This window comes from Alosa pseudoharengus, unplaced genomic scaffold, assembly GCF_046254945.1.
Source record: "Alosa pseudoharengus isolate Yale_2024_CS ecotype anadromous, Long Island Sound unplaced genomic scaffold, YU_APseudo_1.1 YU_APseudo_1.1_scf_13, whole genome shotgun sequence".
NCBI lineage: Eukaryota > Metazoa > Chordata > Actinopteri > Clupeiformes > Clupeidae > Alosa > Alosa pseudoharengus.
Window position 1 is genome coordinate 18,255,882 of NW_027468598.1, and position 14,470 is coordinate 18,270,351.

Consider the following 14,470-nt stretch of genomic DNA (forward strand, 5'->3'; position numbering starts at 1 on the left):
TTATCACAATCAGTTACTGGAGCACAACAGGTTCAGGCCATAACAGTGGGGATGTCTGTTTGGACACTGGAGCTGTGGCTCTTGCCAGAGTTCAGCTGTTTGTTGTTTGTTGGAAATGCACAACAATACACACACACACACACACACACACACACGTACACACACTAAATCATTCCCTTCTTTGGACTTGTTAAACAAGCTGTCTACTTGATACGGATTCTGAAGGTGACGTAGCCCTCATCCCAAGCATAGATGGACATTTTAGTTTTCCACTCATGCATGTTTTCCAGAACCAAAGCCTTGAGAGCACATGACACCAAGGCCATGACACCATGACACACACTTGTCAAGACTGCACTGGAATGTTTTTGTATTTTAATTGCCACCGACAGTAGAAACCAGAGTCTTGATTTTACAATAGTAATTCTGAGCTCGTCCTCTCTCCAGAGACCCACTTGAAAGTCAGGTCACTGTGACATTAGTGGGAGTGGAGGCCAGGGTAGTAGTGGCCGACCAACGGAACACATGCAAAGCATATTTCTAATAACAGCATTAATTGTGAATGTTGTAAATGCTATGATGATGTTATTACGGCAACGTTACAGGGTAATTCCACCAGTGGGATGCACAGTAGGGTGGGCACATTTTCAGTGTTGACACTGAGACACTGACACAGACACTGTTTTCTTTTATATGATTGATATGATTTCCTCCTTCTTCCTGTTGATTTAATATTCTGCTGCATGATTATTGAATTATGATGCACACTATTTCTGATGGTAAGCAATGACACTGCACTGTGGAATGTTCATTTGTAAACGTAAATACAGTATGCAGGAATTGTTGATGTAACTTTGTAAACTTGTTGATACGGATGTTTATTCAGTATTATTATTATTATTATTATTATTTAGGTTGTCTTATTCTTATATTGACCTACACTGCATCACACTCACCAACATAAGAAGATTAATGGTGCTGAAAGGGCTGCTTTTAATGTATCATAACCTGATATGCTCTATTGTCAGCTCAGGTCAGCATCTGCAGTTGTTCATGTAGGTGTTAGAAGTGAGAGAAACCAGGATAGTTACATCACCTGCTTGGCGGAGGCACTGTTTTGGGATTGTCTCCTTTATCTGACCGAATGCCAGACATAAACGTTGACCGAGGCGAGTATAAATGGAAGGAAGATACACTGACACCAGGAAACTGTTAGCAAATATTTGGGGGTTTTGTTTGGCGTTACCAGGGTGTTGCCATAGAAAGGTTTAACGACTCAAAGAAAATTCCTCAACTGAACCCCCCCTGGAGCTATGACAGTCATCACTATGGGGATCCTCTCATTAAATTGATCACAAATATGATTTAACACACTAAATCAATCAAGCCTGTCTACTGTTGGCTTTCAGATCCTGTATCACTGTTTAAAGCATCTTTGACTCGATGGGTTTAGGATGGCAACAGCCAGTGTAGTCATTTTAGCAGCATTGTCTGTAGGCGGGTCTGGTACGAAGGGAAGTCAATGTTTGAAAGAAGACTCTCCAGCATGTCCCTGATGCCCCCATATAATATCAGCAGCGTTTTAAGGACTGACTCGCATGCATGCATATGTCTCGTATGACACAGGATGGCCAGAATGGCTCTAATCCACAAACAATAGACGCCAGCTTAAAAATAGCTCTGCATGTATTCAATATACAGGAACAGGAATTCATATATCTATGTCAGATTCCATCAGGATGGCTCCATTGGCGAGACCCCCCTCATATGCAGACATTCCAGGAGCTAAGCCCCCCTCTCTCCCTATCCCTCGGTCTTATTCCTGGGATTTGGAACCAGCAGGCCATCTCTAAAGGTGGGTTTAAATACCTCCTGTATGGCATCACTAGATGCCAGTGTCATCTCTCGGGGTGGTACCCTGGCCAAGGGCTACTTTAGGGGGCTGGGGCGTGTGTCTTTGTGGTGCAAACACTTGGATGTGGACTTGGACTTGGACAGGGCAAGAGAGAGAGGCAGGGAGCGAGAGAAAGAGAGAGCGAAGGACTGCACTCCCTCAACCCATCTGCTCTGATGTCCCATACACTGAGCTTTATTGTGTGAAATCGACCAGGTAAGAGCACCACTGCATTGAATTCAGTCTTAGCTGGTCATCAGTCAGGAGCCTGCCGGGTAGGAAAGTTCACTCTGGTACATTTTTGTTGAGTGAAATTAGTGAAATATATAGTAATGTAGACAGCAATATGAATATTTAAAACAATATTAATGTAAACATACATGAGACATTTGCTTCTATGGAGTTGTTAAAAAATCTGTTTAAATGTTGTGGTGGACTCGAATCCCGTTTGTGTTTGATGTGGACTAGATGTGAAGGTGTTTATGTGCGTATGAATGAGGCCAACAAGCTGTCAATGCAGGGGATTGTTACTTCTCTGGGGAAGGGACAAATGAGAGGCCTCCAGCTCAAAGCCAACAGGTGGACCATTACTGGGGGAACAGCAGAAAATCCTGGATTAATCCGCCGGGTCTGTGTGTGTATTTATAAAATCTGAATGTGATACCAGAGTCCCTTACCCCTCAGCGGGGAGATAAACTGAGGTGTTGCTTCACAACATGCTCTCATGTGGTAATGAAGAGGGCCTTTACAGGAAATAAATATACTACAGGGTTGAGTTACAATAATAACTAGCTTGAAAATACTATATATTTATGGGACTATATGGGAAAATATGTTTCTTTGTTACAAATAATTGTTACTTAAGTCAACCTTATGTTGTCAAACAATGCAAAAACATGCAACTATTTCTGCTACCACTGACCAGCAGAGCCCAGGGAAGGAATGTCAGTACAACAGAAATGAGTTCCGTGAGTGGTCATACCGTGATTCTGTTCCCTGTGCTCTGTTTCAGTAGAGACTGAGGTCGAGTTGATAAGCAGAACCTACTCCTCTGCCAAGTGTACGGTGTGGCTCCTGCGCCAACTCTGCAGCCTACACCTCCAACATCTCGCGACAACGCCGGAGCCTCCTCCCCCTGTCCTGGGCAGAATGGACCGTTCCACGAAGGAGCTCTTCCTCAACTTCATGATAGTCTTCATCACAGTCCTGCTCATGTGGCTGCTGGTGAAGTCGTACCAAGACTGAGCCATGGGAGGGTGGGGGTGGTGGGTGGCGGGACTGAAACTCACGTTGTCTGAGAATGAGGTCAGATCCTGAGTGCGACAGGGAGTGCCCAGACGTCCCAGGCCAAGTGCTGAGGTCTGAGTTTATCCTTCAGACAAACTGCTCGTTTTCAACTTTTGTCTTTCTGAAGCATAGGTTCAGCTTTAATATCTGATTCTTACTGCATAAAAAGGCTTTCTAAAATATGCTGTCATAGGACTAAAAATAGCATACAGGGAGTAATGCGCAATTTGTATGGTCTACTTGCAGATACTGATGTAGAATTCTTACTCTTTCTTCTCTTTCTTCTGTCATATTCATTATCATAAATCCTGCTGTATTCTGTCATGGTGTGTTAATACTGTCAAAACCCACCTCTGTTTAGACCGGAATGATTGTAGTCTATCAGTGTGTCTAGACGGCATGGAAAAAAAACAAATTACTATAAAATGACTGTGATCTCAGTGTTTGTCTCTGATTTCACAGCAGTATACTTCTACCAATGTCACAATATTACAGTGCATCACTGCATTGCATAATTGTTATATTGTATTTGAATATATGTCCTGTATAGACAGTGTAGAAATACTGCTAGTTTTACAGTTAAATGCATTATGTAAGAGTTGGCCAGTTTAGATACATTTGAGTTCCCATCTCTGACCTCCCTTACACAGAGTATAACATCAGCGGGCGCAGGCAGAATAAGGTCATTGACTACACACGGACATGGTTCTCCCCGACAGGGTTCCCACGGGTCATGGAATTTCTAGAATATCATGGGATTTTGGAAAGTCTATTCCAGACATGGAAAGTCAGGGAATTTTATCATTTTTGGGGCAAAGTCATGGAAAATCAGGGACTTTTTTTGTTTCGCAAAATTGACTTGCCAAATATGTCCACACAGAATTGGTGTTTATCTGGTTATTAGCTTGCTAGAGTAGCCCAACTTTATTTGTTCAATGCTCATTTATTCATCTCCCGCTCTAAAAAAGTAAAAGATTCTTGCTGCGGCTGCTCTGAAATCATTGGTCAGTATATTGTACAATTCAGATAGTAAGTCATGAAAATTCTGTTTTTTTGTCAGGGAAAGTCAGGGAAAAGGCATGGAATTTTACATTTGACATTTGACAGAGTGGGAACCCTGCCCCGATATTAATACTCAATAAAGAATCCGAAACAGTCAGGAGTGGGTGAGTATAATCTGACCCCAAGAATCATTTCTGTGCTTTATTGCATTTGTGCAAAAAAAGGCGGGTGCATTTTGGAGAACATGAATTGAAGAAAAAGGTCGGCTTATCTCTTTAATGACATTGTGATCTGTCAGAGCAGGACTGATATACAGTATTTGGGATTCATAAGATATTAACTTTTATATCCTCTCTATGGTTGCAGCATTACAGATTAACTCCCAAGAGTGACATGTTAGTATTTGTTGAGATGGTTAGTGGGCCATATGCATTCAGATAGATAGGCACTGCGGATACTATGGCCACAGGGCTGTGCAATATCTACAACGACAGAAGCATAGCAAGGAGCAAGCTATCAGCTGGCAGCTAAACATCATACCCACATTACAGCCTGCATATTTCTTCACACGCTACACTTTGCATTGAGTAACTACAGTACATCTTCAGAGACGACACACACAGAGATAAGTCTGTTGGTGTGAAAGTCTGTGCGTAAATGACATCTAGGTGAGGAGTGAAAGCATTGTTCTTTTCTTGCATAAATACTTTGAGTGGACTGTGAGTTGGATGACTTCGGAGAGGTAAATGTAATCAAGACAGTTAAGTTGGTGATCATCAATGACTAATATTCTTTCCTTGGTTCAGTTGTTTTGAAGTGGCTCCTACGGAGACGGAATCAGTCTGAAACAGTAGGTTTACATGGCTCTTTTTGGGCTAATGCATGGGATCAGGCCAGTTGCTGTGCCTGATACTGTGTGGCTGATGACAACATGAAAATGTCTCTCTTCCATCAATGACTTGTAAAAATGCTACAAATAACATATGAAATACAGCATTTGTATTGGTAACAGTAAAAAAATTGAAATTGCGATAATAAATAATGACAAATAAGAACATTAAAATGTAAAATGCTAATAATAAAAACTGACTATTAAATAGTCAAATAAATAAAATTCACAGAATAGAATGAATCTAAAGTGTAAGACACTGGCTCTATCATATGGGGGCTGAGGAGACGGCAAATGTGCAACATTTTCATCCCTGCTGTGGTTCTCGACAGATGGACTTCATGGAGTCGTCGCCATCTCCTGTGCATCGTCGATCCTCCAGGGGTCCCTGTAGCGGTTGAAGCAGACCACCTGGCAGTGGAACTCTGTGAGTGCCCGTGGCATTGGCGCCACCTCCTCCCACTCAGAGCGCCCGCTGTGGTACACCTGCACCTCGTCTGTGATCTCGTCAGGTGAGTAGTCCCCGCCCAGGATGTAGATCTTGTCCCTGACGCCAATGGCACCAGCATTGAAGCCGGCGCACTCAAACGAGCCCTCGCCCTTCCAGACGCATGTCTCTGGGCAGAAGCTGTATACCTTATAAGTGGACAGGTCACACAGGTAAAGCGTCTCATTGACGGGTACGGCCTTGACCAAGGTGGCGTGGAAGAACTGTCCGAACTCGGCCACCAGCTGGCTCCACTGGTCGTTGGCGGCGTCGTAGCGGAAGAAGCAGTCCAGCGAGGGGTTGAAGACGTCGGCCATTTCCACCTCGGAGCCCAGTGTGTAGATGACGCTGCCGCACGCGCTGGCCTCCGGGAAGTAGATCCCTCTGGGCAGTGGGCTCACCGAGCACCAGTGGCGCTTCAGGGGGTCGTAGTACTCCACGTCCAGCAGGCTCCGGATGCCACGCGGGCCCCGTGTCTTGCCGCCGATCACGTAGACGCGGTCGAGCGCCGTGACCGACACGTGCATGGTCCGCGGCCGATGCATGGGCGGCGCTGGACTGAAGCTGTTCGCCACAGGGCAGTAGCACCACGTCTCCTCGGTAGCCTCGTGGTACGGCTCGGCAATGTGCAGGCGCACCGTGCGGCAGCAGTTGCCGTGGCAGCCGCCCGTCACAAAGAGCTTCTCGCCGAAGCTGGCCAGGCTGGAGCCCGGCATGTCGGCCAGGCGCGCCGCCTGCTGTGGCAACTCGCGCCACTGGTCAGTGCCCATGTTGTAGCAGAAGGCGTGGCGGATCTCGCCGTTCTCCTCTGTCTTGTGCACGTAGATGTAGCTCTCGGTGGTGGCCGCCCGGGCGTCCGGGAAAAAGCCGCTGAACTCCCGCAGCCTCCCCAGGGCCTCCCCGACCAGCCGGGCGCACTCGCCGTCTCCCAGCAGCAGGCCCTCCGAGCGGCCCACCTCCTCCAGCACGGCGGCGGGCAGCTGGTGGAGCCGGACGAGGGTCAGCAGGTCGGGCAGCAGCCGCTGCCGTGCCTCCGTGTCGTGCTTGGTCCAGCGCAGCAGCGCCCGCAGCACGCTCTCCTCGTCGGGCACGTCGAGCGTGTCGGCCGCTAGGCAGGTGCGCAACACGGCGGCGGGCATCTCCAGGAAGTCGGGCGTGGCGGCGAGTGCGTGGAAGCTCTGCGTGATGAACTCGGTGGCGCGGCGCTGGAGGCGCGCCGAGCCGTAGCCCTCGGAGACGGCCAGCAGCTGCAGGCAGTTGGACAGGTCCAGGATCTTCACCAGGAAGTCGCTGCACGCCTTGGAGAGGATGGAGACCTGGAGGAAGGAGGAGAGCTGGAAGAGCATGTCCACATTGTCCTCCGTGATCTCCACTTCGCCCGTGTAGGCGAAGTCCAGGAAGGCCTTGACCGCTTGGGTCGAGAGGTTGCTCATCTTTACAGTGCCGTCGTCTCGTTCCCTCATATTCACCTCAAACATGACCCTGGGCGAGAGACAGTAGACATAGCATAGAGAGAGATAGAAATGTTATGTATTACAGTAAGCTGAATGCTCATATAAAAATTTGCGACATTACATGATCAAGCTGGAGTCAGTAAACCTCTTTAGAAATCATATCTGTGTTCAACCCATAAATTGATAGGATGTGCTTACAGTGTCTGTGAGAGCCAAAGTTGACCATTAAATGTCCCCCATTTAAATGCCCCCATACAAATGTTAAGATATGGATGAGAGCAAAAATAAATGAAGTCTCTCATGCAGTAGCCCTTTGTATCCCTCACTGACCTGAAGAAGTCACTGCAGGCAGCCAGCACGCAGCGGTGGCATGGGAAGGTCTCATCCCGCACCGTGATGCTGAAGTCGAAGAGCAGGCCCCGCTCCCTGAAGCCTCGCAGCACGCTCAGGATCTGCTGCCCATGGGCCTCGGACACCACCACCATGGAGCGCCGGTCCGACACCCCGTTGCAAAGTGACCCAGGCCCAGGGCCACCCCAGCCTGAAGCGCCATTGCACCGGCCAGCCATGGCTCCAGGGTCTGGAGAGGAGAGATGGAGCGTGGGTGGGGATCATGGTTGGGGGTCAGTGAGTTTAACTGCAGGAGTGAGTGTGCAGATGTATAGGGAGGGGCCAGGCTGCTTCAGGACATTGCATTCAGCATGCAGCTCCTCTGCTGAAGCAACTTATGTGCAAATGGAGGTGATTAAAAGCAAACTATGAGCAAATGGAGGTGATTAAAAGCAAACTAACTACTACATTAACACTGGGTGAATAACATATTTAACATTCAGTTGGTCTATCAAATGTGAATATCTTCTTTTCATTTCTTTTGAAACATTTTCTGGCATTATGGCACTGATTCCTATCATTATCAGAGTAGGTTTGTGAGTAGTGAATACAATTATGTTACAAACAATAAAAGATCATTTAGGCTCTGGTTTAAGTATTACCTGGAATGATTCAAGCAATCGCTGTTATGTTCGTGCTCTGCATTCTGAGGCTAAATGAGGATATGGAGTCACGTTTTCACGCCGGAAAACCTGGAATGACAAACAGAGCTTGCTATTGCCCCAAACTCTGAAATACCTGGTTTATTCAAAAGCGACCCTGTTCAGTTTGGTGCAATGTAATAACCGTGGCCAACAACAAAAGTGAGACGCGGCTCAGAAGTCACTCCCCGGTGATACAATATTTATTACCGTCTAACAGTAAAGGACCTTGTTGTCTCGGTATAGTATTTAGTTCAACTACATGGAGGATAGTTATACAAATATATATAAATATATTTATACAAATTCCAGTAAATTAACTGTAAATGAAGTTCGGCTTAAATTACGCAGCAAACCATCAAATAGCTATGGGCCAGGCAGCAGTTAACAGAGATTGTAAAATTTAGCCGCCGTCTTTGTAATGTACTCACAGTTTCAGCACCATGGACAGCAGTTGCTCCGCCTTCACAAAACTGAGCCGGAAAAGATACGCGCATGTGCAGTAGCCTTATGGAAGTATACGTGCCCAGGATGTGACATCACGCGTCGTCTCTCTCACATCATAGTCCTCTCTCACATCATACTCAAGTCTAAATGATCAAGGTCGATTGCCCATAACAGTGTTCTACGGGTCTCTGAATAATGTACTGATTGAGCAAATTAAATCTGTTCAATTAATTACAGCTAATGTAATTCAAAAGATGTAGGCCACACATCACAGATATTACCTTTATTTGAAATGAAAGCATAACATAACATGATTTTGAAATGAACCTCATAACAGACTGGCAAGTGTAGAAATTGCACCAGAAAATCTTTTACACAGCAAGCTAATATGCTACTATAAATCTATGGGGCAATCTACATTACAAATTCAAAAATATAGGGCAGTAATGCAATAATTAAACTGTGTGTGTGTGTGTGTGTGTGTGTGTGTGTGTGTGTGTGTGTGTGTGTGTGTGTGAATGTATATGCTTTCATGCATTTGTCTCCCTCTGTGTGTGTTTGTGTGTGTGTGTGTGTGTGCACCAATGGACCAAACCAGCCTAGAGCTTCAAAGTGAAAATGAGAGGATAACTGACATTTGCAGAGGGATAAGCATGCTACAAAAGCTAAATATCAAGCAGTATTTTAGTGATTGCCACTCAAAAATGAGCTTTACGACACTCTCCAAAGAGAAGCAGTTACAACAGATATATCAGATAAATAACTCTATTTCTATAGCCTAGTTTACCATCAAAGAAGTTATCATGAAAGTTTACAAAGCATCATTTTGATTGTGTGTTATTTATCTTACTAAGTAGGCCTAGTATGCACACATCCCCCCTTTTGGACAGACTTGGAAGTGAGTTTTCATAAAAATGAGACACATTAAAAATCCATTAGCATGAAGAGTTATAAGCACCAAAAATAAACAATCATTGTTGGTGAGACAATCTTTGACTTATATTAACTAAATAAAAAGTACATAACATTGTGAGCATACATTGTTTTTTCACAATCAATAAAAGCAAGACAATCAATAAAAGCAAGACAATCATTAAACAGCAAGACAATGCAATTAAAATGTTTGAATTAGTGAAATTGATAAGTGTGTGTGTAGAAACAACAAATAGTCAATAAAATAAATAAATGACTATTGTTCCATCATTCTAAGGCCAACCACAGACTACTTTGTGTATAGTTAAAATAAGCTAGTCCAACAAGGGAATATTATGTAAGGGAATTCCTACTGAAAAACGTTTTAAGGGCTTTTTGGCTATCAGCTTTTAGCTGGCAAATCCTTTGTGACACTCGTCACACGAGTGTAAGACGTTCTATGCAAAGGCTTGGACTTTTTCAGAGGCCCAATGAAGAACAATTACTTCTGAGCCAAAATGGACACATTCATAGCTGCAAACTTACTGTACCCTACTCCAAACACTGGACATTCCATGATATGTGCTGGAGAATATAGTATAGGCTGCAGAGAGAGAAGAAGCTATTTCCTCCCTTGATTTGAGCTGGCATGTTTTTCATAAGAATCTGATTTGTAGAAGATATTTGATGATGAATTAAGTCTAAACCACCACGGTTGGCCTAAACCACTAGAAATGACGGATATAGTGATCACCAGCATGCACTGAGATGGGGTTTTGGCGCGAGCATTTGGCAGTGATGGGGGGGGGGGGGTGTACGGGTAAGGTGGGATCACAGATTGATGAGGTGGAGGTCGGAGGCAGGAGAATGAGGACACAGTGCCATGTTGGGGTTCTTCAGCTGCTTGGTCACCCTGCGCAGGAACTTCTCGCGGATGCGGTTGAACTCCATGATGTCACATGGATTCTCATTGATCCAAAACTTATGGAACTCCTGCATTAGGTAACCTATAAAGGGGAAAAGAGAAACCCCAAAAGCATATGAGTACTGTGTGTGTATGGGACAGAGAAATAGATAACATCAAGGTAACACAAAGAAAAAATATTACAAAAAACATCATGATAGGAGAGATAGATGGAGCTGAAGAATAGATAGAAAGAAAGAAAGAAAGAAAGAAAGAAAGAAAGAAAGGAAAACAAAGAAAAAAGAAAAAAACAATCAATTCAGGCGATGATGAGAGGACGACTCACAGAAGGTCTGCTGGAAGTGCACCAGGCTGGGCATCTCTGGCGCCACGTTGTAAATGTGGGTCTTCAGAGTTCCACTCACCAGCAGGGAGTAGACCAGCTCTGTGATGTTGATGCCCACAATGGCAAACGAGAACCTATGGGGCAAATAACATGAGTCAGTCCATTGATTATTGTCGCTCAATACAAACCATTTTATTTTGAAACATTATACCAAATAGAAGATATTCTTATGTATACCTTTAATGCAAAAGCCATATGAATATGTACTTTATTATTTGATTGATTGTTAGTCATTTAGAGTGCAAATCATATTTTACAGAAGACTATTAAATGCTGACTTTTCATAACCAAAAAACTTCTATTTCACTTATTTCTCTCAAAGAGCTTTTTTTCTTCAAATAAAATAAAACCTAATTTTCCACTGCAGACGGGGTAAACAGAGTAGATCTCTATCATTTAATTTGAATTGAAGGAAGAAAGTCCTTGTCGCAAAATAAAAAAAAAAACTGAATGAGTGAGCATCAAGCTTCTTATCAGTCACGCAGTCACACTACTTTTAGGGAGCTGTCTGCTGACAGTGTGTGTGTGTGTGTGTGTGTGTGTGTGTGCAAGAAGGAGAGGGAGGCCATGCATGTGTGTGTGTATGTGTGTGTGTCTCCAATAGTGCCAGTCTAATGAAAGATGAAGAACCTGACAGGCGTGAATCAGCCCCCTGTTCTGCATCTCTCTCTCTATCTCTCCCTCTCTCCATCCCACTATCTCTTCCTCTCTCTCCATTCCTCTCTCTCTCTCTCCCTCTCCCTTTTTCTCCCTCTCTCTCTCTCTCTCCTCCTGTTTGCCGCTAGTGCAGCTGTACTCTGCTGATGCATGTGGATGTGTTTGAACACACTCGTGCAGATCGTCGCCTCCTTACCCAATGGCTTTGTCAAAACTGTTTTTCTCCCACTCCACCTTGGTCATCTTGCTGAATCGGTACGCAGCACAAAGACAACAAGATAATCAGATCAGAATTCCATTCTCCTGCTTTTAGTACAGCAATAACAGACACACAATAGTCAGTCATTGTTTCAAATGAAAAAGGACATCACCAACTTTCATACAATACTGAATATGTCAATGTGAGAAATTTGCATTCTTCCACAAAAAAACAGTTAAAAACTGAGAGAAAATGACAATCAATGTGAATCTAGTGAAATGACTGTGAGCTGCATGAGTGAGCGAGAGAGAGAGTCTGTGTCTGTGTGTGTGTGTGTGTGTGTGTGTGTGTGTGTCTGTGTGTGTGTCTGTGTGTGTGTGTGTGTGTGTGTGTGTGTGTATTACCTGGACTCTGCAGAGGGAGGGGTCCTGTGTGTGTCATGGTGGTGATGAGGCAAATGAAATGTGAGGGGTGGGAGAGAGAGGTGAAAAGAAGGTGCCACAAAAGAGACGCAAAGTGATGGCCCCTGCTACTGTATCACATGACAGGCAAAGCAGCACAGAAGCAAAGAAGGGACACAAGCAGAGACTGTAAATGACAGCTTTAAGCAACATGAGAGAGAGAGAGAGAGAGAGAGAATGTGTGAACAAATCATTTGTCATGGTGTTGCAGCAACACAACGAAAGCAAACTGTGTGAAAATGTTACTCCTGCAATGAAGCGTTGGAGCAGTTTGGATGGATAAATTGTGAAGTGATGGTATAGAATGAGTATTCTGTAAACATCTCAAGGCAATATGAGTGATAATAATGTGTGTGTCCATATGTGTGGTGATGTATCTGTATAAATGTGTGTGTGTGTGTGTGTGTGTGTGTGTGTGTGTGTGTGTGTGTGTTCACACTCCTCACCTGTGTTTGGGTTGCTGAGAGTCATGGAGCACTTGCAGAGCTGTGGCCTTGTCATGCTCTGCAAAATACCTGAATACAGAATACATGTCACAAGTGTAATTCAGAATTCACAGTAATATGAATCTAACTGTGATAACATCCAACTACCATCCAAGAATCAAAATCTTAAGTTGTATACATAATGATGATAAAAAATGTACAGCAGGTTATGCAGTCCCAGAAGTCCCATTCCTCTGAAGTCAGTCTTGGGGTCGCTGCCTTGGAAACCAATGTCACTCCACTGTTTTGAGATGCGTCCAGTTAAAGGAACCTCTGGGGAAAGGGACTTCCAAAGCTGCATGAAAGAAAGAAGAACTTCAATCGATGTGGCCACAGTGGTGAACAACAAGGTTAGCGTCCGCTATTTCAGGAACACAAAAACTCATACACCCCTACAAGCTCTCACTCATACACCCCTACAAGCTCTCACTCATACACCCCTACAAGCTCTCCTTAAGCAAAACTCTACGTGAGAGCATGACAGCTTCTTCCCCCTCTGAGGTTCTTTTTTGAAGCCTTTGAAGAACTCTTTAGTGCAGAGAGGAATCGTTCTTTCTAAGAGTACTGCTAGTTTGTTTACTAGTCTGCTTGTGTGTCTGGCTGCGCTTCCGCATGTTTACTGTTTATACCGTTATACTGTTTACTGTATGTTTGTTCTATATAAACTGTATCTTCTGCATGTTTACTAATAGTGTTATGCTGTTATTCATGTTCACATGTTTATCTGCAGTCCTGATGTTAATGCATTTATCCATAGAGGTGAGTTGTTTGTTTGTTTAATCTGTGCTTGCAGCCTGTCCCTGGTCTCATCTCCTGCTCACCCTTAGGAGCATGTCCTCATGGTCGGTGTTCTCACAGTCATACGGCTCGCGACGCAGTTTCTCCACCTCGGCCACCAGGCCCCTGTAGCCCACGATCTGGAACAGGCTGGCCTGCAGAGAGATGCCCAGCCTGGTGGACAGAGGGACAGACAACAGGGAGTCTCTGAATCAACAGTTACCATGTAAAATGTTGCATAAATTAAATGCCAACCTTAGGCAAAAAGCCTCAAAAAAAAGTGTCAGTAAGTCTACTGACACTTCCACTGACACTTCCATAAAGCAGAGCATTTAAATGTTATCTGTAGACCTATAGATAGATTTGACCAGTGGGTCACCATAGAAGCCTAGACTTACTGTAGGTTTACATCTGGACTGATCCTCTTCAGATCCAAGATTTCGTCCACGATCCGCTCCACGGCATCTGGGCTGGCCGCCACAGCAGACTGCAGGACCTGGGGGAGACCGACAGGAGAGGCAGTGAGACAGGAGAGTCACGGGGGTTCCCCGCTGTCCTCACAAGAGCTGTGGCGAACGCCTTCGTCATCACAGACACACACTGAATATTCAATACAGAAAATTGTGGAAAAGGGCTGGCATGGTCAAAATCCACCCACCTCGTTTTTGGAGGACTTCAAAGAGTGCTCTGTGAGGAAAGGACATCATGTAGTTAAGCTCTGGTTATCTGGTCAAACATGGTCAATTAGGCAGAATGGTACTGGTGTTTTTTTCTACATAGTTATTTTTTTTACAAAATATGGACCTTCAGGCTAAGAAGACAAAACACAATTTGTCAGAGAGAAAGAGAAGTATGAGTCGGGTTCCTCTATATAAAGTCAAGGGCTTTCAATACCTTTATGATTCTGCTATATAGATCATGGAGAGATGATATATTCTGTGTTAATGTGTTCTGTGTTCTAGATGTTCCGTGATCTATGTTCTAGGAATGTGTGCTGCTCACCGATCTTAAGAGTTCTCTTTGCGCCTGGCTTATTGTTGTAGCAAATGCGTTGGAGCTCACATCGGCCTGTGAGCTTCCTGGTTACAAACTTAAGGGTTCTCCAGAGAAATTTGCAGTACAGGAAACTGAAGAACTGTGTCAGTGCCCTAGGAGACAGGAAAAAAGAGTGATAGAGA

General features: G+C 44.5%; 2 protein-coding genes across 2 annotated transcripts; one reads left to right on the top strand and one right to left on the bottom strand.

The window, feature by feature from the left end:
- The first annotated feature begins 1,885 nt into the window (after positions 1 to 1,885).
- On the top strand, positions 1,886 to 3,616 carry sln (sarcolipin). The gene is made up of 2 exons (XM_076282362.1): positions 1,886 to 2,110; positions 2,907 to 3,616. Exon 2 carries the CDS (start codon positions 3,044 to 3,046, stop codon positions 3,137 to 3,139), a length of 96 nt encoding a protein of 31 aa, XP_076138477.1. The 5' UTR covers positions 1,886 to 2,110; positions 2,907 to 3,043; the 3' UTR covers positions 3,140 to 3,616.
- Positions 3,617 to 5,242: 1,626 nt separating this feature from the next.
- Positions 5,243 to 13,612, bottom strand: kbtbd3 (kelch repeat and BTB (POZ) domain containing 3). The gene is made up of 4 exons (XM_076282361.1): positions 13,589 to 13,612; positions 7,785 to 7,800; positions 7,344 to 7,533; positions 5,243 to 7,041 (listed from the first exon to the last, which is right to left on the bottom strand). The coding sequence occupies exons 1-4, from the start codon at positions 13,610 to 13,612 to the stop codon at positions 5,412 to 5,414; spliced, it is 1,860 nt and encodes a 619-aa protein (XP_076138476.1). The 3' UTR covers positions 5,243 to 5,411.
- Positions 13,613 to 14,470: the final 858 nt, after the last annotated feature.